The 23,492-nt window shown below is 39.5% G+C and overlaps 1 protein-coding gene across 4 annotated transcripts in view; it reads right to left on the bottom strand.

Annotated features, from left to right (window-relative positions):
- Window positions 1-23,492, bottom strand: part of LOC134356779 (contactin-4-like) — a 2,290,679-nt gene that overhangs the window by 89,615 nt on the left and 2,177,572 nt on the right. For all 4 annotated transcript variants that reach the window (XM_063067893.1, XM_063067892.1, XM_063067894.1 and 1 more), the window contains 4 exons: window positions 20,624-20,739; window positions 16,881-17,067; window positions 14,929-15,041; window positions 9,203-9,371 (listed from right to left, as the gene is read on the bottom strand). In XM_063067893.1, coding sequence (XP_062923963.1) covers window positions 9,203-9,371; window positions 14,929-15,041; window positions 16,881-17,067; window positions 20,624-20,739 — 585 coding nt within the window. The remainder of the gene's footprint in view (window positions 1-9,202; window positions 9,372-14,928; window positions 15,042-16,880; window positions 17,068-20,623; window positions 20,740-23,492) is intronic.

Below are 23,492 nucleotides of genomic sequence, written 5' to 3'. Positions count from 1 at the left end.
AACTTGAAGCTGTTCACTGAGGACTGGTGTGTTTTCTCCTGACTTCCTCTTCCTGAAGTCCACATTCAATTCCTTGGTCTTGCTGGCACTCAGTGTGAGGCTTTTATTGCAAAACCATTTAACCATCTGACCTATCTCACGCCTGTACACCTTCTCGCTGCCATTTGAGATTCTACTAACAACAGTGATGTCAGGGACAAATTTACAGATGGCACTTGAGTAGTGTTTAGCCACATAGTCATGAGCATAGAGAAAGTAGGGCAGTGGGCTAAGCACACATCCTCAAGGTGCACCTATGTTGATTGTCGGTGAGGATTGTAGAGATGTTAGTACTGATCTGCACTGATTATAGTTTCCCAATTAGGAAGTGTCAGATTTGTATCCATTTTGAAAAGTACAATACTGGCTCATGGAAGCAGCAAAATCGATCCACTCAGGATAACTTGGGGTGGTTGGATATGCAGCAGATCAGATCAGAAACTTCTATTTCTAGTTTTGTCCTGTCCTAACAATTTGAAGTTTAAGAACAAGACAGTTTGTTATTTTGAATAACATTCTGTAGTGGACTGTTGCAGAAAGGGGAAGTGGGCAAAATATTGATAGGGCAGTTAAAATATTACATTTCAAAACTAAACACGTTATTGGTGTTTTTGGGAAGTTCAAATCTCACATTTCTCAGCATCCGCTAATCATACAACATAATTCTACATTATAATCATTGTGATCCACTGTATGAAGCTGAAAGTACAAACCTGGCCTGGGCGGTATTTGGTGACAACTGTTGTCAGTTCTACCTACAAGCATTAGCTGGTTTGGAAGATCTCTACTCCTATCTGTGAATGTGCAAGTTCTAATCTGTCTGTCACCGATTTCCTGTTGGGTTCCTTATGTTTAGATCTGGTAAAGTATTCTCTATTAATTACACCGATTACAGAAATTACATTAATTGCAAAATTAGCTTGTGACTTTTACTGGTTTGTACACAGGTACCTTGGATCAAGCTTTAACTGAACAAATAAGGCTACTTCCAGTGGAATGCATTGGAGATACATCAATGAGTTGCACTTTTTATATTTACATTATGTTCAAATATCAGACCGTTCTATCCAAGCAAACTGAAGGTAGAATGAATAGCTGAAGGATGAGATCAAGCTTGTTTGCAGGCCAGCTCAGCCAAACATAGCAAGATAACACACAGGCAATGCATTTTTGCTATTCCATCACACCTTGCAGATTCTTATCTCAATTCCAAGAACTTTTATTGAAGCAAAACATCAACATATCCATACTAAATCAGTCTGCTTGCATGACTTTTCCTATCCTGCCTGCTTTGGAATTTCATGCAATTTCAATGCATGCTGTGTAAAAGTTGGTGTTATAATAATCTGTATAATAATTCAGTTATTTTGAATTATTAACATTGCACATCAATGTGAAAAAATATATTTGCCCTTTCACGTATTAATGAGTGATGAGCTTACAACAAGTGATAAACTATATTAAAATTATAAAAATATAATGCCAGCATATATAGTTACAGCATAGGTAATATAAATTTATTTGCACATGACTCCTAAATGCTCAAGGCAGTACTGACTGTGCAGTAATTTTCAACCTTGCTGTAGAGTTGAACATCTTTATTCTGGAACCTACACAATTTTCGATTCATTGATTGGAATTTATACCAAAGTGATATCATACCTCACATGGCATCACAATAACTTTATGGCAAGATACTCATCAAAACAATTTCTGCCTACTCAATATATTTTGGAGAAAACCCCTACTGTTTTTTTCATCACACAATTGCATAGTCAATTTAATTGGTCTTCACTGCCATCTTCAGCTGAATTGTGAATGTTACTGGATCCCATGGTGACGGATATTAGAACCTTTCTTCCTGAAACCACCAAATGAAAAGATCTTGCATTAATGCTTGAAGACAACTAGCAGGAATCAAAGAGAAACAATTTCTTCACTCAGAGGACAAGCCCACTTGCTGCATGTGAGTGCAGTGGGCATACTGGAAAAACTGATGTTAACCTGAACAATAGAAACAACTGGGTATAATAAGAAGGCGACATCCATTATTAAAGACCTTCGTCGTCCAGAAAATGGCCTCTTGCTGTTACTACTACGAGGGAGGAAGTACAGGACCCCTGAAGATCCATACTTAGTGACTCGGAATCAGCTGTTTCCCTTTTGCCGTCAGATTTATGAATGATTCATGAACCCATGACAATACCCCATTACTCTTCTTTTTGCACTATTTACTAATTTTGCAATTTAGAGAAATTTTCTGTCTTTGAACTGTACTGCCACAAAACAATAAATTTCATGTTACATAAGAAAGTGGTAATAAACCTGATTTTCATTCATTTATATTAGAAGCATGACAACACCAAACAAGAAGACAACCAGGAGCACAAACTGCATTACATTTCTGAATTGCTACAAAACACCCAATGTGCCAGCTTCTGGAATTTCGACGTTCTCACTCTCTGGAGTATGGATAGCTGGCATGGCACCTTTAAGGATTCAGAATCACCCCGCTAATTAGGTGCTATGTTTTGGTGCCAGGATTTCAGTATTTAAGGAGAACCTGAACGGAGGTTGAATGCTCAACCATTAAGCTCAACTTGGGTTATCGCCTAGTGTCCTGATTAGTGCTCAGTTCTCATTTCAGTCTTGTACCGTCTCTTTATCCTAGCCTTGGATACTCCTGCACTTGGGTCCTAACCTTCCTCATCAAGGTCCCTCATTACGGGAATACGCACTGTATCAGCAAATGCAACAAGAGCTAAGTGGCTACATTCCAACTGGTCTGTATCCTGCTGAATTGTCTGACCACCTTCCTCACTGTGCAGAACTCCACCAATTATTGTGCCATCTTGAATCTTACACATCAGTGTACTTACTTTTATCATTCAAATAATTATACACATATCACAAACAGCAGAGGTCCCAGCACTGATCTTGTTAGGACAGCATTGCTCACAGAACTGCACTTAAAATAACACTCCTTCATGAATCCCTCTGGCTTCTGCGGTCAAGTCAACTTTGAATCTGATCTACCAAGGACCCATAGATCACATGTGTCTTTTGTGGACCTGATCTATTTAAGATATAGGGAAGGAAATCAAGTCTCTGAAAAGAAGAGAACAAAGATGTCTGACAAATAAAATATCAGGAACATTTATTTCAAAAATTTTAGTTGTATTTAAGATTTATCAAACATCATACTAAAGTAATGCTTGCGTTTGGCCAAGCTATTGTTACCATTAAAGTATCATCATTGTCTTTGACTTATCTGAGAATTCCCAAGCTGCATGCTTAAACTCAAAAACAAATTATATTAAAATTTGTACATTTACTTGGTGTGCATAAAGTAACTGTAGACCTGAAGTTATTCAAGCAGAATACTTACAGTACATACAATTTATAATTTAATGGTAGAATATTCATGAACTTATTTCATTATTTTTTCTGCAGCACACAAAATAATCACGTAAATTGTTTTAGTTCCAGCTTTGCACCTGACCTAGGTCTGAGATGAATTAGCTAAGTTTAATTTCCACTAGATAAAATCAGCTGCAAAGCTGTTAAATCATTGCAAAAGTCCCTCACTAAGGCTTTGTCAGGTAAGAAACGCTTACCAGGCTATCTGTGACTAGTTCCACTACCATCAGAAAATACAATTACACTGACGAGAATAATTTAAGTTAACAGTCCTCCGTCACTTGTGGTCATGAGTTCCCAAGGGTTTTCACATTTTCAGGAATGGAAATGTATGTCTGTTAGCTGAGTTCTCAGTTGACTTTGGTTGGGGACAGGGGGAGGTAAGGGGTGCACAGCTGGACAGGTAGAGTGATCAAAGTAACTTCTGGCTAAAGACACAATTATGCCTTAGATCAGATGTTCAAAGGTTCAAAGCTTTATTTATTATCAAAGTATACAGCTTGAAAATTCTTCTTCTCCAGGTAGCCATGAAACCAAGAAAGAAAAGAAAGGAAGCACGATCATCAAACTCCCAAAAATCCCTCCTTCCCATACAAAAAACAAACAAAAATGGAACAGGAACATCGACCACCCCCACCCCCCAAATCCCTCCTCCCACATAAAAGAAGAACAATATAGAACAGCCACATTGGTCCTAAATCTCACTCCCGCACAGAAAAACAAGAAAGGCAAAAATCACAGAATATAAAAAAAACTATCAGAATGAAAAGAAGTCTACAGTCCAAGTCCACATCCAAAATGCAGAAAACCTGGGGAACACTCTCCAGGTCCAGCAGCAGACTTTTCTGTCTCTGTAGCTGAGCCATCAAAAGACAGGCAGCCAACACTGACCCCTTGCACTCGCCTTGATGCTTCAATATCCCTCATCACTTTAGTCGGCGAAATGGAGTCAAACAATGGCTTGTGCCCTGCCCTGCAGGCTTCTTGCCACGAATTTCCCGCACACTGCCTCTGTCTCCTGGAATCCTCTCGGAGACCTCAGAGCACTGAAGCACCCAAATGATCACCAAGCTTCCACATTCACCTCAATGTTTCAGTCTCCCTCGTCACCATGAACAATGGAAGATTTAATCGACAAAATGAAGTCGAGCATTAGCTTGCAGCTTGCCCACCATGTGAATCCTGCATGGTGTCTCTGCCTCCTGAAGCACTCTTGGAGACTGCAAAGAACTGGAACACTCAAACGATCTTCAAACCACAAATCACAGGCTCCAGCAGTTCCAGAATCACATTCAAGATGAAAAAGCAAACGTAAAAGATATAAAAGAAGTGAAATATATGGTTTCATGATCTAGCCAAGAGATGTTGAAGTGGGTGGAGAGAGATCGGAGCCTTGGCTTTGCTTGTGGTGGGGAGAGAGAAAATAAGTCTGCATCTAGACATATGGAGATGGAGTGGGACAGGAGGGATTGAAGCTAATGCCTTGTGTTGGGGATTGAGGAGAAGGCCTGAATTTTCCCTCGAATCAGGTGATGAGAGAGTGGTTAGAAGAACAATTAGATTCATGATTAGCCAGGGAGGGAGCATCACAATTATGTGGTGCCAGACAGTAGAGTTAGATAGAGACCAGGTAGGTCAAAAGATTGGCGGGCTGAGGGATCAGAAGTAGAATTAAATATGTGGATTAGGGTTGAGAACAATTGAAGGTAAACTTAGGACCCATCTAAGAGGTACTTTTCTTGATAGGCTAATACTGCAAAGTCATATTTGGCACATTATAATCAGGCTATCTCTATGTTTTTGATCAATTTGAAAATAAAATGTTGGGCAGACTGCCAAGTAGTATTGGTTAGGACAGGCAAGTCCTAAGCAGACAGAGATCTGTCTTGAGTCTGGATAAGTTCATACATCCATGAGAGGCTAAATAAGAGAACTATTGTGATTCAAGACAAGGATTACTCAAAACATTCTGTAAAACATTATTGTAAAACCTTTGTGTATTTTTCCAGTAATTTTCTTCTAAATTCTTCTTCCTGTACCTTTCAGATCAAATCAGTTATGATTTGGACAGCTTTTATTTAATCAGTAGGTTCTCTGTAAAGTCAGGCAATATGCCCTTGGAGTCTCCCTGGATGGGATTATTGCACTGATTCACTTCACTTTTACATATCATATTGTCAATCACAAATTCACTGAAGTAACTGTCGTGTGATTTCAATGAACGTTATTGAAAAATGTATTTCCTTGCAGATGTGATACAAATTCAGCGATCAGACAGTATGCATTTATGCACAATTTCTCAGAATCTCTCTGCGAGTATACCTAAAAGTTCATTCAAAATCAGAATTCATCAATTTAATTGCTGCAAATAATCCTAAATCCTCCAGGTTGTCAGCAGCAAATAATAAAGATGCTGTTATTAGTTACTAAAAGACTGGTAAAAAAAACAGTAAATTATCATCTATTTCTGAAGATAATATTGTGGCTTTACAGAATATAGAAACTGATTAAAACAGAAGTCACATCAGTATTTAAAAGACAATTTAGATAATTGAAGGAAATGTCTTGAGGCTGGTAAAACTAAACCGAACTAACATTCAACAATCAAGCAAACTTGAGAGTGTTGCAGGAAAATGAATTGGGATGGGCAGCAGCAATAAGACATTGAAGTGTGCAGAGAAAAGGCATCAGAGTGTATGCATAAGACCAGCAGACATAGGAGCAGAATTAGGCTATTTGGGCTATCATATCTGCTCTGTCATTCTATCTTGGCAGATTTATCCATCTCAACCCCATTCTCCTGCCTTCTCCCCACAGCCTTTGATGCCCTGATTAATCAGGAACCTAACAATTTCCGTTTTAAATATAGCCACTAACTTGGCCTCCAAAGTTGTCTGTGGCAATGAATTCCACAGATTCAACACCCTCTGCCTTAAAAAATTCTTCCTCATCTCTGTTCTAAATGGACATGACTCTATTCTGAGCCTGTGCCCTCTGATCTTAAACTCCGCCACTACAGGCCTTTAAATTTTTGGTAGGCTTTAATAATATTCCATCTCATTCTTCTAAATTCTAGTGAGACAGGTCCAAAGCCATCAAATGCTCCTCATTCATTCCTGGAGTAACTCTACTGAACTCACACTGGACCCTTTCCAATGCCAGCAGACCTTTTGTTAGATAAGGAGCCCAAAACTACTCACAATACTCACGTGTGGTTTGACCAATGCCTTATAAAACCTCAGCATCTTTGCTCTTCTGTTCTAGTCCTCTTGGAATGAATGCTAACATTTCATTTACCTTCCTTACCATTGATTCAACCTTCAAGTTAGCCTTTAGAGAATCCTGCATGAAGACCCTCAAGTCCCTTAGCACCTCTGATTTCTTAATTTTCTCCCCATTTAGAAAATATTCTACACCTTTATTCCTTCTACCAGGTGAATGACTATATACTTCCTGACACTATATTCCATCTGCCACTTTTTTGCCCATTCTCCTAAAGTCTATATCCTTCCGCAGTCTCTCTGCTTTTTCAACATTACCACCCCCTTCATCTACTTTTGTACCATCTTTAAACTTGGCCATCAAACCAATAACTCTTTCATCCAAATCATTAACATTTAATGTGAAAAGGAGCAGTCCTAACAAGGACCCATGGGAAATAGCACTAGTCAGACAACCAGAAATGGTATCCTTTATTCCCACTCTTTGCTTCCTGTCAGTCACCTAATCTTTTTTCCATGCTACTATCTTTCCAGTGACACCATGGGCTCTTAACTTGTTAAGCAGTCTCGTGTGCAGTACATTGTCAAAGGCCTTCAGAAAAACCAAGTAAACAACATCTACTGGCTCTGCTCTGTCTATCCTGTATGTTATTTCCTCCAAGAATTCCAACAGATTTGTCAGGCAAGATTCCCCTAAAGGAAATCAGGCTGGCTTTGGACTATTTTCATATGTGCCTCCAACTACTCTGAAGCCTCAGATTAACAGTGGACTCCAACATCTTGCCAATCACTGAAGTTAGACTAGGTGGCCTGCTTCCTTCCTTCTTAAAGAGTGGAGCAATATTTGCAATTTTCCAGTCCTAGGTACATAGATAGAAGGGGTATGGAGGGCTATGGTCCGGGCACAGGTAGATGGGACTAGACAAATTAATGGTTCAGCATGTACTGGATGGCGTTTTACTCTGACAGGAATATACAAACTCATTGTGATCACTAGACACAAAGTGTTCCCCTGCACAAACTTCTGTCACCAGCCCTGTCTCACTCCCTAATAGGAGATCTAGTATCACATTCTCTCTAGCTGGGACATCTATGCACTAATTAAGGAAACTTTCCTGAACATACTTGACAAACTTTCCCATCCAGCCCTTTTACAGTATGGGAGTCCCAATCAATATGTGGAAAGTTAAAATCACCTACTATTACAACCTTATGTTTCTTGTGATCTTTCTACAAACTTTAAATGTCTCATACTGTGTCAAACATATCTAGGATTCTCCTTGACGAGATGAAACACTCCTCTAACTGAAAATAAGACCTGCAATCAATGATTTCTAACCAATCTCACCTCAATTTTAGGAAGAAATTTTATCCCCCTGAATTGAATAACTTCTTGGTCTCCTTTACCCCCCAACAAAAGCAACAATCTAGCCATTTGCTCATTTTAATTAAAATTCTTCGACTTTGATCATTTATCCCCTGTATTTTCTGTGGTGGTGTCTACTCTTTCACAAATGTCGTGACTGATGACCTTTAGTTTGCACCTAAAGTTTGTACCCAGTGTTGCCATATCAAAAGTCGTCAGTCTGCAGCGGGTGCCGTCCCGAATCCAGGATTGGCGGCTATGCACCTCCATCTTCTTCGGTCTTGTGACAGCACCGAGTACAGCCTCTCCTCCAGTTTGTTCTCACTGGCTGCCTTGGCACCGCCCCCGCTGAACTCAAGCCCAAGGCTGTGTTGGCCTCCAGCCACGACTGCTTCTTCGAGCTCGGCCCTTCCTTAGGCGGAGGCCTTGGGCAGGCCCAGGCACATGGTGCAGCGCCCAAGTTCATCATGTCTCTTCTAACTAGGTGCAGAGCATACGATTCATAGATACGTGGTGAGGTTTTAATCTCTTCCACGGAAGACGGCCATTGGCTCACAAGGAGCTCATCCGCCCTTTGTCAGGTCTTGTTTTTTTTAGTCCTGCTGGGTGTCCTCACACCCTCAAAAGTTGTATGCATGGCAATATTCATTCTGCAATGCATCAACATAATTTTTAAAAGTATGCAGTGATTTTTTTTACATCATCTCTTCTCACGCATTCGATACTCCTTGACCTGCTGTTTTAACGGAGATCAAAACTTACTTAAAATAAAGATGAACAAATACAGCATTTACTCTTGTTCCAGTTCTAGAATGCTATACCAGTTCAACTGAACAAATCTAACATTTCCATTTTCAGCATATTCCACAGTCAAGATCTTTGACTGAAGTCCGTAAACTAGTACTAATGTGTCATTTGTAAAGCATATTTAGACTATCCAAGATACATCAGTCAGAAGGAATCAACATGTCTTCTTTCCTTCAGTGGCAGCAACTAACATAATTCCAAACAATATAGCTGCAGTAAAATGAGAGAGAACTGTTGCTACATATAGTAGTTTGCATCAAAGCAAAATGATGTATTTTAATACAATAGAACTACTCTCTATCAAACTGAATAACTGCCATCTGTAATACATATAAAAAAGATAACTTACGTGACATTCTTGGAATCCTGATTTGAGCACTGCTGATTCCATCCCCACCATCGCTGAATGTCTTCACTTCAATAATATAGTCAGCATCATCAGGCAGTAGAAGCTCCACAGATGTGTTATTGGTTTCTATCACCTTTGAACTACTTTGTCTGTTATTTCTGTACAAAACCTGTCAAGGTATAAGCACAGTTAGGAATCATTCCTAAAACTAGACCCCACAACACTGGCCCAAACTCACTCTCTCTATAGGTTTGTTTTCCTTTTCATGCATTAACATAGATATCAATTATATAATGGAGCAGTTAAGTTTTATTTCAAACATAGAGGCTAAGTAATTGTAAGCTATCATTTTAAGCACTATGAATGCCATTTGTATTACTGTGAGCTACATTCCACTATAATTCTTATATATCTTCTTCTGTAGATTTTGAGCTTCTGTCCACTTTTGATATTGGTTCTAACGTTTCTGCCTGTGAAAGTAAAACAAAGTGCATAATTCCTCCCTTTTAATTGTACTAATATCTAGCACCTTTCTCCACCATCAGCTTGCCATTGCGATATATATATTATGGTGATGCATTGAGGTATTGACCAACTTTCCCTAACTTTTTGCCATTTCAATGCCTATGCTCCAAGTCACATTTTACTAAAAGCATTAAACAACCCTAACACAATGGAATATTTATAGGCACCCTCCAATAGTCTGCACTATTGTTAGTTTTCTGCAAAACATGACTGTATATTCAGGATTCCAGTCAATGATATGAGAAAAGTATCAACAGAAGTTAGCTACGCAAGAGTAAGCAACCACCTTTCTCTATTTGTAGAGAAAAGTGATCTGGATTTTGACTGGATAATGGTGAGGTTAACAGTAGCAGCTGTTATAATATAGGAAACTATTTCTGGTTTTCACAGTGCAGTCAAATGTGGAAGTCTGGCAACTACTGTTGATGGAAGATGACTTCTCCACATGGAGCATTATGCAGAAGCTGTAAACAACAAAATATAGTGGACTTCCTTTACTTTCGCATTAGTATTTCACTAAAGGTAGCAGCAGAAGTCTGATAATCCCAGAAGATAATGTGTTTGTCACAGCATGTTTTGTGATAGATGCTGCTGAAAAACTCACTGACTATGAAAATTTTACTTTGCAAGTTATTTTTGCATCTGATTTTAAATGACCAATTGTCTTTCACAATCATCATTTTACTTCTGTACAAGATTTTATCCCAATTTATATTCCCTGCTTGAAACTTTTCTAAGACAGACTTTACTTGTTCCAGTGGGAAACTTATATCCTAAACTTCTCTACGTCACTGCGATTTCTTATCTCAGCACAGAGTAAGCAAGTTGAGGAAGGAGGATTGCGATTAGCGCTACTTTTAAAGTTCTTATGCCTCTGAGTGAGATTTTGTTAATTTTTCATGTCTAAAGCATAAAGTACTTCAAAGTTATGAGATGCACAACTGATGCAGGAAGCTGTTCAGCATCCAGAATTGAATTACATACAGAAGGAACTGGTCTAATTTCCTATTTGCATGATTTTACTTGCCTGATCTAACTCAGGTTAGTTCTTTAATCTTGTGAATTGTGCAAGAAAAGTAGGCACCATTGGATTCATTCTAGGGTTTGTGTTAAAAATCACATACTTGTACTTCTGAATTTAATTGCTAACCATCTGGAGAAAAGAGCATTATTTGGATGGTGATTAGTTCAGAGTCCAGCAACGATGATCTGTTAATACTCAGTGCTCTCTTCAGAAATTCATAATACAGTACAACTATTTACAAAGCCATTTCTAATATTTGCATATTTGCTTAAATATTCTGTTGAATTGGTGAATCAGTGAGATTGGGGCAGCTCAGGATTCCAGAAAGACGGGTTCAGTCATGATTTCCAGTGATGTCTTTGGAGCCTATGCATGTTCTCAGTGGGCCGTGTGGGTTAATTCCCAGAGCTCTGGTTTCCTCCCACACACCAAAAATGTGCAGTGATATACGAAAGTTTAGGGTATAAAATAGGTGGAAATTAAAGTACTCTGTAAACTCCCTTACTGTTTAGTTGAATTGTAAAATATGGAAGAAGTTGACTTGAATATGGAAAAATGAAATAGGTATTTGGAGGATTGGTATAATCCTCCACATTGGTATAATTGGTATACACAGTGGACTAATTTTGTGCTATATCCCTGTAACAAATCAGACAGATTGATGTCATTTGGATTAGGATCTTGCGCTATACTATTTCATTCTTGAACACTCAGGATAGAGCATGAGCTTCCCAGGAATGCCTCAGAACTATCTCCGTGCAGACCAACGACATCAGAAAAGGAAGAAGGAATAGACCCTGTATCCCCCTCCAATCTGCTCTATCAATCAATATGATCATGTTGATTTATGCTGGTCTTAACTCCTCTTCTGTAACGATTCCCTACAATCTTCAATTCCTCGATCTTCTGAGTAGTTATCTTATTTACCTACCATGGCTCTTGAACATGCCTTTTCCCAATCCAGCTTCCCCAACACCACTCACCACCTACTCCCCCAATCTCCAGCTTCCCAGCAACACACTATACTCTGCTGATATGCTGCTGGTCCCAATCTTTCAATCCTAAACTTCACATCCACTTCCCTTCCACCAGCCAACAAAATGCCAGTCTTCCAAATTCTGATCCCCTCCTAAAATCACTTCCTTGTCTTCTCCCCCTGATCAAATGAAAACCTTTCACTCCCAAACCACAACATTATGAAACACCAGTTGCCAGATTTCTACTTCCATTCTCTAACCTCAAAACTGAATCACCACACAGACCAAGTGAAACCCTTGGGGCAATAGTAAACTGTATTGGGATAAGGAGAAGTGGCTGGCACTTTTGAGCCACATTGACTTCTCTGTTGTGTCCAAGACTTTGGATAGATAATTGGTTAAGAGATAGCTAATGTTGTGTGAATGAAGTCACTGGAGAAAATTAGTGGTAGATACAAAGCAGCTTCTTTATTCAACAAAACAAGATACAGCAGGCAACATATGGAGACCCTTTCAGTGGAAAGATCCCTGGCCCAACATGGGGCTTGATATTTAATATGCCAAACATTGAAGGACAACTCCATATTTATAATGTATGGACAATGCTTTCTTTGAAACTACATACAACCTTCACACCTCCAGATTCACATCCACACCACAGATATCCAAGTGAATTTTAATCAGCATTGTCTGGACTGGGATTCACATCCTTCATTGTTGAGAGCTGCACTCCAAATTAAATGTACAATGCATATTCAGATGTGAAGACTGGTCGCCAAAGTCAATTGCTAAATATATATGTCCTAAACCCAAAAATCAATCTAACAGCTAAGGCTTATGAATTATTTTATGACTGCAAAACATCATGCAAGGGGATCCCCTGGAAGTCATTATCATGCCCCTTGCTTTCCTTGCAGTAAATAATTTACTTGGAGTTGGTAGGTGGATTACATAATGGATCAGACCTTGCAAGGTTGCTGACCTCCGACCAAAATAAAGGCTGTCCATAGTCCACCAACTGCAGTTACTTCGCATAAGGAAAGTGGAATTATCCTTAAAAACGCAAACACAAAGAAATCTGCAGATGCTGGAATTTCAAGTGACACACATAAAAATTGCTGGTGAACGCAGCAGGCCAGGCAGCATCTATAGGAAGAGGTACAGTCAATGTTTTTGGCCGAGACCCTTCGTCAGGACAAGTACCTTACTGGTTTTTGCATGATGGGTTCCATCTACAAGGTCTGGCAACAGGACCATCAATAGTGCAGTACAAAGTCTCCACCCCTGAAAACTCCCAATGAACATAGAACATAGACTAGTACAGCACATTACAGGCCCTTCAGCCCACAATGTTGTGCCGACCCTCAAACCCTGCCTCTCATATAACCCCCCACCTTAAATTCCTCCATATACCTGTCTAGTAGTCTCTTAAACTTCACTAGTGTATCTGCCTCCACCACTGACTCAGGCAGTGCATTCCACGCACCAACCACTCTCTGAGTGAAAAACCTTCCTCTAATATCCCCCTTGAACTTCCCACGCCTTACCTTAAAGCCATGTCCTCTTGTATTGAGCAGTGGTGCTCAGTGGGGAAGAGGCGCTGGCTATCCACTCTATCTATTCCTCTTATTATCTTGTACACCTCTATCATGTCTCCTCTCATTGTCCTTCTCTCCAAAGAGTAAAGCCCTAGCTCCCTTAATCTCTGATCATAATCCATACTCTCTAACCCAGGCAGCATCGTGGTAAATCTCTTCTGTACCCTTTCCATTGCTTCCACATCCTTCCTATAATGAGGCGACCAGAACTGGACACAATACTCCAGTTGTGGCCTAACCAGAGTTTTATAGAGCTGCATCATTACATCGCGACTCTTAAACTCTATCCCTCGACTTATGAAAGCTAACACCCCATAAGCTTTCTTAACTACCCTATCTACCTGTCAGGCTACTTTTAGGGATTTGTGGACATGTAGTCCCAGATCGCTCTGCTCCTCCACACTACCAAGTATCCTGCCATTGATTTTGTACTCTGCCTTGGAGTTTGTCCTTCCAAAGTGTACCACCTCACACTTCTCCAGGTTGAACTCCATCTGCCACTTCTCAGCCCACTTCTGCACCCTGTCAATGTCTCTCTGCAATCTTTGACAATCCTCTACACTATCTACGACACCACCAAACTTTGTGTCATCTGCAAACTTGCCAACCCACCCCTCTACCCCCACATCCAGGTCGTTAATAAAAATCACAAAAAGTAGAGGTCCTAGAACAGATCCTTGTGGGACACCACTCGTCACAATCCTCCAATTTGAATGTACTCCATCCACCATGACCCTCTGCCTTCTGCCCTTTGTTAACCAATAAAGATGTAAAAAAAATTTAGCTAACTATAAAACTAATAATTTACTTTTAATATTCTTAGATGTCCCTGAAACTCAGGGACATTTAATTAATAATAAAATTGAAGTGACTATTTGTAGAACAATCATAACATTTTAAACAAGATATTTCTAACATCATTTATGTCTGATAGTCCTTGAACCATCTGTCAACAGGAACAGATTCCCCCTAGTTATCCAATCTCAACCAGCTATGACGTTGTACACCTCTATAAATCACCTCCAACCATTCTTTGTTCCAAGAATAGCATCTAGATATTCTAATCTTATGCTGCAATTCTTCACACCAGCAAGAATTTTCATATATTATTTCTGTATCTTCTCCAAAACCTTTTAAATGTAATACTTCATTTCAAGGTTATATGCAGATCTTTAAGACCCTCTGTTTCTGTAGACTCTTCAGCTGGTTCACATTTGCATTGTACATATTGATGAGAACCAGTCAGAGCCTGTAACACATTCATTTCGGTAGACAGAACAAACTCAATGCTCTCCAAATAATCCTAGAGCTTTGTAATGTTAAACAATTCTACCATTAAAGCGATTTTCCTGTTCAAAATCTGCCAAGTAAAAGAAGTACTAAATAAATTTAGTGCAAAGTGTCTTAATTTATAAGGGATTTAGTTTCAACGGCTTTTCTCAAAGATAGAATTTTTCATTCTGCACAGATTTTAAAAATTAGAGTGCTTTTTTCATCATTACACAGGAGATCAATAAAACAGACTGCAGTATCATATCCCTTGGAAATAATATGTAACCAGATACTTAACAAATACTCTTACAGGTTGTTAGATTTACTTACTTTATATCCTGTCACTTCTGATTCATTTTCCATTGCTTTGACGTGGTCCCAGTTTAGAACAACTCTGGAGCTAGCTGATTCCCACCATATTTTTCCAGGTGCTTGACTTGGTGCTATAATATAATGAAATACTAAGTTGCTGTCTTATATCAGTGAAAACAAATCATATCCATGCCAGCGGACTTAGGCAATTTATGGGTTGGAATTCTTAAGCCCAGAGATGCCATCTACCTGTCTGTTTTTATATGCAAGAAACCAACCTTTCATACAAGATGGATGAATACTATCATCCAAAGCCAAACAAGAAGGTACTATGCCTTAATGACTACTACCCAGGGGTTCTCATATCCCAACGTTAAGTGCTTTGAGAGACTGATCCTGGCAGACATCAACACTGACCTCACAAACTGATCGACTGTAATTCTCCTATCGCCTAAACAGGTCCACGGGCAGAAGTCTTCTCCCTGGCCCTACACTCATCTCTGGAACATCAGGATAACAAAGATAGCGAAGTCAGACTCAATTTTTTTGACTATAGCTCCACTTTCAATACCAAAATTCCAAGCTATCTCACCTCCAAACTCCTAAACGTATTCTCAGCTCCTCCCTCTGCAAATGGATCATTGACTTCTTGACCAACAGACTACAAACTTTAAGGATAGGCAGCCTCATCTCTTACAGAATTATCCTCAACAAAGGTAGCCAGAATGCTGTACCCTTAACCTCTAATTTTACTTTCTTTACACTCCTGACAGTGTGACCAGATTCTGCTCTGACTCTACAAGTTCTCAGAAGACACCACAGCAGTGGGAAAGAGCTTGAATAATGATGTGATAAAGTACAGGAAGGACATATAGAGCCAGGTAGCATGGAGACAAAACAACAATCTTATCCCAAAGTCAATAAAACAAAAGAACTAGTAATTGACTTCAGCAAGTGTGGCACAGTACACAACCTGCATTTATCAATGGTGCTGAGGTGGAGATGGTTGATAGCTTCAACTTTCTCGGTGTAAGCATCACTGATAGCTTTCCCTGGTTCAACTGCCAAGAAAGAGCAGCAGCACCTCTACTTCCTCAGAAGGCTGAGGAAATTTGATACGTCCTCATTGACTCTCACAGAAAGCATCCAATCACAACTTGATATGGCAACTTTTCTGGTCTTGACCATAAGAAATTGCAAAGAGTTCTGGACACAGTCCAATCTATCATAAGAAAACCCGCATTGATTCTGCAAGCACTTCCGGATGCTGCGGGAAGGAAGCTAACATAATCGAAGATCCTCCCACACTGGCCAATCGCTCTTCTCCCGCCTTCCATCAGAGATTTGCAAACAGGCACCATCAGGCTCAAGGACAGCTTCCATCCTGCTGTTATAAGACTACTAAATGGACCTCCTCTATGATAAAGATAAACCCTTCCTCTCTCAATCTACCTGGCTGTTGCCCTTGCATCTTATTTGTCTGTCTGCACTGTACTTTCTCTGCAACTGGAACATTATATCTTCATACTGTTATTGCTTTTCCCATTGATGATATGATAGTGTGATAATAATGATATAATAATATATAATGATATAATATAATGTGCATGTATAGCACATAAAGTTTTTCACTGTATCTTAGTACAATAAGAAACCAATTACAAAATACCAATTTACAATGTAAAAGCAACTTACAGAGTTTTCTTTTTATAATTTCAAGCTTATTTTTATGAAGAGAAAAAAGAAAAGATGTTTATGCTGAATTTCTGAACTAGAAATATTAACTGTTAAGGGTCCGTTAATATTACAGAAGGCTTTGTCAGAGATTATTCTACAAATACAATTTCAAGTGAAGAAATTACAAATTTTTATATCTCCATTTTTCACATTATGGAATGTTGGAAGCATACCTTGACAAATCCCATAAAAATAATTTTAGTAGTTCATCAGACTTTCACAGAAATACTTACGTGGTTTCTTTGTTGTGACATTGACCGGAAGACTGGCAGGTCCTGTCCCAGCACTACTGAAAGCTGTTACTACCAGGTAATAAAGGGTGCTGCCCTTCAATCCTGTGACTTTTGTTGAAGTGTTGTTTCCGCTTAATCTCAGTTTGCTTGCTACTTCTTCATTTTCATCATCTGACCAATACCATATCTTAAGAAAAAGATATAAAAGCAGAAGAGAATATGAATTGATTTGCAATAAATTAATTCCGTGACTGAATTCAATAGGCATGCCAAAAACAAAACTGATGGCATTACTGTACAGCAAATAATGAAGGCATTATTGTCATCAGACCCTCTATGTATCATGATATCATGACGATAAAGCAAATTGAAACTTGTGGACTGTACCATTTGTATACTGTAGCTGTGCAATGGTAAAAGCAGCGAATATAGCTACTGCTTGGGTATATGTCAGTTTTCTGCATGAGAAGTATTATGACCAACTTCCTCTGTTTTCTACAGTCACAAAATTAATCAATATATGAGACTGCAGATGTTGCAACCTGGAGCAATACCCAATATGCTGGAGAAACTCAGCAGGTCTCCCAGGATATATGAAGGGAAATGGACAGTTGACATTTTGGGTTGAAACCCTTTATCTGGACTGAAAGATTAAGGGGATCATAGAACATAGAACGTAGAATAGAACAGCACAGTACAGGCCCTTCGGCCCACAATGTTGTGCCGACCCTCAAACCCTGCCTCCCATATAAGCCCCCACATTAAATTCCTCCATATACCTGTCTAGTAGTCTCTTAAACTTCACTAGTGTATCTGCCTCCACCACTGACTCAGGCAGTGCATTCCACCACCAACCACTCTCTGAGTAAAAAACCTTCCTCTAATATTCCCCTTGAACTTCCCATCCCTTACCTTAAAGCCATGTCCTCTTGTATTGAGCAGTGGTGCCCTGGGGAAGAGGCGCTGGCTATCCACTCTATCTATTCCTCTTATTATCTTGTACACCTCTATCATGTCTCCTCTCATCCTCCTTCTCTCCAAAGAGTAAAGCCCTAGCTCCCTTAATCTCTGATGGCCAGTATAAAAAGGTGGAGGGATAAGGTGGAATAAAAGCTGTCAGGTGGAACCAGCCGAGTAATGGTGAGAAGTAGGTGGGGGAAAGGAGAGAGGAAAGCACCAGAAGCTGTGACGTGATAGGTTGAAGTGACAAAGGACTGAAGATGACAGAATCTGATGGGAGAGGAAGATGGGGCATGGAATAAAGGGAGGAAGGTGGGGAAGTAGTGGGCAAGGGGATCCAGTGGAAAATCTTCCTTCAGTCTTGTAATTCCCTCAACCTTTCAGTCCAGTGTAGATCATGGGCAGATTGAAATGGTGGAGGAGAGGAAAGAAAAAGAGTGAGGGGGGATAAAGGTGAGCAATTGCTGAAGTTGGAGATTTCAATGTTCAGCCGACCAGGTTGTTAGCTACACTGCTGGAATGTGAAATGCTATTCATCTAGTTTGCTTTTTGCCTCATCGTGGCAGTAAAGGAGGTCAAGGACAGACATATTGTTGTGGGAATGGCAAGGACAATTAAAATGACTAGTCACTAGGGAAATTCAGAAAGCCATGGTGGATGGAGCATAATTACTCTATTAAGTAGTCTTCAATCTGCATCTAGTTGGTAATGCAGACTGGATGAAGGCTTTACAATTGCCTGCTGTAGCCATCCAGATCTCCCAGTTACCAGGCATTTTAATTCTCCTCCATCTTCCCACATCAATGTGTTTACTCTCAGCCTCCTCTAACAAACTAAATGCAGACTAGAGGAACAACACCGCATATTCCACCTGAGTAGCCGACAACCTGGTGGCGTGAACACTGAATTCTCCAACTTTCAGTAATTGTACCCCTCTGTCCCTTTCCCCCTCCTCCTCATCTACTTGGCCCCGTCACTATCCCCTCCTCCACCCACACCATCAGCCCATCACCCACATACTCCTCCCATTGGTTCACCTCTCTCACTACTGCCATCTTCATTCCTTATCTTCCGACCTTTATTATATACTCCACCTTCTCTGGGCTATCAGATTCCATCACCTTCAGCCCTTTGTCATTTCTGCCTATCAGCTCCCAGCTTTTGGTGTTATTCCCTATCCCATCTGTCTATCACTGCCTGCCCTCTCCTCCACTTTCAATTGCCTGCCAGCTCCTGCTCCTCCCGTTCTTTCACTACCCTCTGTCTTTCAGTCTACTGAAGGGTCTCAACTTGTAATGTCAACTGCCCATTTTCCTCCACAAATGCTGCCTGACCCTTTGAGTTTCTCCAGCATTTCGTGGGTTGCAGCAGTATATGATAAGTATATACTGTACATTTAGAAAATAGTAACAGAAATGATAACCAAAAGCATTATGAAGGTAAATGTCATTCAAGATGAGTATACAGTAGCTGTGAGATCTAGATGTTAATTAATGCCCAAAATAAAAATAGAACAATGCTTAAACCCATCACTAGATCAGACCGCAACTATGCGAGGAGAAATGGAGTTAATGTTTCAAGTCAAAGTTCCTTCAGAAGGTTTCATTTGATTTTCATATGTCACTTAAAGCTCATTTTTTCTTGAATTTTCAGATTCCTGTCAATGGGTAAACATTATTATCAAAGGCACAGGGCCCAGCAGAAACTTTGTTCTGTTTCCTTCATCTTTATGTTGAACAAAGTTATTGCAAAATGGCACTTTTGCTCAACAGTATCCGTCAGTTAGTTTCAATCAAAAGTTTGTTTTGTCAACAGTAGTCCCCAAAGGAATTGCAATGAATACTTAATCCTCAGATATTACAGATAAATTCAATTCCAGATGGTCAATCTGTACTAAAAATCCGGTTCTCAAATTGCGTCTTATAGTGAATTGCAACATTTCCAGATAGTGCATTTGGTTAGCTTATTTTTTTTAATAATTATTTTATTAGAAAACATAATATGCAAATCTGTACCTATGTTTCTCTCATCAAAATTGACAAATTGAGGCAAAATTGATATTTATTCCAAATGGGCATACAGTAATAATAGACAATTGAAAAATATTGATATACTTGAGAAATATCAATTCTCATAATTAGAAATAACATGTATTAAGTGGTCTTTGGGCAATACTGTATGTGATTTTATATAACATAACATTGTGCAGTAACTATGTGACAAAATCAGCATAAACCAATTTCATAATGTAGTTCAAAAACTCTTTGTTCAGGAAGAAAGAAAAAATAACTTTTACTTGACATGGAAACCTTTAAAGCATCTGTAACTTCTTGTAAACAATGCTTGCATTCACATAATTTCTGTTTGATTTAGAAATTGGAAACTATTGTGAGGGGGAAGTTCAAATTACTTAAGTATATGGTAGCATAAAACAAAACCTGTAGAATCTTACATTAATCACTTATACATACTAATGAACATGTGGGTATTTGTTGAGTTTTGGTAACATTGATATAGATTGGTGTTTTGCTTCTTAATAGCAATGAAAGACAAATTATACTGTGTAATACATCATTTTTTTCATATTCCTTCAACACAAAACTTCGCAAAAATTAATTAGCTTTTTTTTCCACTCACTCTTGAGAATATTGACAACTCATTATAGATTAACTTTAAAGGATGAGTAATTCCCCAAACACCCTGTTGAATTGCATTAACTTCAGCTGTAATTACTTGGATTCTTTTCATCTTTCAGAATTAATTACAGAAATCACTTTTCTTACCTCATAACCCCGAACTTTTCCTTTGTTTGTCTCCCAAGGAACAGCTTCCCAGAAAACTTGGACTTCAGAGGCTGACAGACTTTTGGCTGAGACATTGTACGGTGCTACAGTGGGCTCTAGATCACAAGGAGGAGAGGCCCATTAACATTCTTGGACCAAAATTAATTCTGATAGTCTTATCTTGATGACTTTGGGTTCAAATGGTAAGAAATCGGTTTTCTGAAAAAAATTTGTTGGATCCATTCAGGTTTAACCGTTTGACTTCTTGTGTTTCTTTTTTTTAAAGCAGATCTCTTCAAGAAGTATTTAGGCATCCATTAGTCTTGCGAGACCATAGATCTGTGCCCGGAAAGTCTTCACTCTCTAGGGCGCAGGCCTGGGCAAGGTTGTATGGAAGACTGGCAGTTGCCCATGCTGCAAGTCTCCCATCTCCACAACACCGATGTTGTCCAAGGGAAGGGCAAGGGCCGATACAGCTTGGCACCGGTGTCGTCGCAGAGCACTGTGTGGTTAAATGCCTTGCTCAAGGACACAACACGTTGCCTCGGCTGGAGCTCAAACTCACGACCTTCAGGTCGTTAGTCGAGTGCCTTAACCACCTTGGCAACGTGCCCAAGAAGTATTAGGAAGATGTAATCAGCAATATCAAGCAACATCAGAATTAAGGATCTAGTTTTGAATTTTGCAATCTCAAGCACACAGTCTAATATCCAACGTAAAGCCTCACTAAAAGGAGGAAATGCTGCATTTCATTGCAATATGTGGCTATTACATAGAACTGCAGATTTGGAAAAGTTCACCACTGATAGTCATTTTCCCAATAAGAACTGAGGCTTTTAATGTGACACCCCTAACCATCATTATTTATTGATTTCATGCATCAAAAATGGATTCGTCTGATTCAGTGATTAATAACCTTATGTCAAAAAGAATCTGGTACGTGATGCAAGCTGTAAGCTCTGGAAAGGATCATCAGAGTCAGAATGGGGTACCATATGCTAAAGAGCCAATATCTGTCACTGAAAGAATTAATCTGTTATCAACTGCTCAAGAACCTGCTGAAGTTATCTGTTTAAAGCAAGTATTTAATGGCAAATTGTGGCTAGCAGAAGATATAAAAGAAAGCAAATTCAAATAACATTGTTCCCATACTTAGCTTGCAGGCAACAATTAAAACAGAAGTGAAGCTAATAAATCACATCAAAAATGTCATAATAGGGAAGAGAATATAATGCAGAAAGAATATCCAAATGACTAATTTCCAAATTACAAATTACTAATTGATCTAGAATCATAAAATAGTTACAGTACAGGAGGAGGTCATTTGACTCATCAATTATGCCACACAAAATCCATGACTTAACTTCAAAAGATAATTAATTAAGACTTGCTTTCAGGATTCTGCTAAAAACTGGGGAAAATCTCTGATTTTGTTTTCCAGCATTGGACATCTTTTCTCTTTAGGAACACTGAAATTCCTTGCTGTGTTAGAAGAGATTAGCTGATCTATTAACTGTTATCCGTGGTAAGAAATAGAGAGGGTCTTCAAACAAACAGATTGAAGGATCCCTAACCAAGCAAAGTCTAAATGAGAAGAAAAATGAAAAGTAGATACAATTAGCATACCAAATGAATTGAAGATTGGAAAATAACGAGGCTTTATGCTTGTAAAGTTGCATTTTAGGGTTTGGAGTGTTGATCAGCAGCAATTATCACTACCCAACCAATTAAGAACACACTGGCCTCAAACTTCTACTCTATCGTTCAATAATTTTGTGTGCCAGGGAATAGAATTCTATTTACGCTTTTAAATATTGTGCAGTTAATACGGAAGACCAAATTGATTATGGCTTCCTTATAGATGGAGGCCTCTGGATAAAGCGACAGAGCAGGAGATTCATGCATAATCAGGTTTGTGAGCAGCAGCATAAGAAATGAAGGTGAGAATTGGCTCAATGTTAACTAAAGAGAAGTAGTCTCAGTTGGTCTGTCAGTATGGAGTTCAAAGTCTGGATTTTCATGCAGGTATCCTTTACTTCCCAGAGGACCAAAACCTTGGTGTAGAGTTTGGAGGCTTGCATGACTGAATGACAAATGTTGAGCTGGAGTCAGGGCCTTGTGCCTTGGCTCTTGGTAGGGTCACCCATGCCAAACAGGTCCGATGGTAAAGGCCAGACTAAGAGTGGTCCACCTGTCCCCAAGGTTTGGAAGTTCAGCTCAGGGCTAACAACCCTGACCGGTCAAAACAAAATTGTTACAAAAACAGCAATGAAGACTCCTATATGGCCAAGGATAGACAGAGATGGAGGACATTCATTGCTGCCCTAAATGCCAGTGGCATAATGGGCAATTAATTAATTAATATTAAGTCTCCTTTAACTACCCAATGTAACTGCCAAATGCATCTCCTGGCTTCAGATCTTCTTCAGGTCCCATAAGTAACAAACTCATTCTCATTCATAAGGCCAGTGATGTTGTGGGGATGGAACTGGACTCTCTGACGGTGGTGTCTGAAAAGAGGATGCTGTCTAAGTTGCATGCCATCTTGGACAGTGTCTCCCATCCACTACATAATGAACTGGGTGGGCACAGGAGTACATTCAGCCAGAGACTCATTCCATCGAGATGCAATGCAGAGCGTCATAGGAAGTCATTCCTGCCTGTGGCCATCAAACTTAACAACTCCTCCCTCGGAGGGTCAGACACCCTGAGCCAATAGGTTGGTCCTGGCAACGTACATCAAAGTTGCTGGTGAACGCAGCAGGCCAGGCAGCATCTATAGGAAGAGGCGCAGTCGACGTTTCAGGCCGAGACCCTTCGTCAGGATGGTCCTGGACTTACTTCATAATTTACATATTAATATTTAACT

This window comes from Mobula hypostoma, chromosome 15 (genome assembly GCF_963921235.1).
Source record: "Mobula hypostoma chromosome 15, sMobHyp1.1, whole genome shotgun sequence".
Taxonomy (NCBI): domain Eukaryota; kingdom Metazoa; phylum Chordata; class Chondrichthyes; order Myliobatiformes; family Myliobatidae; genus Mobula; species Mobula hypostoma.
This window is presented reverse-complemented; position numbering and strand designations above follow the sequence as displayed.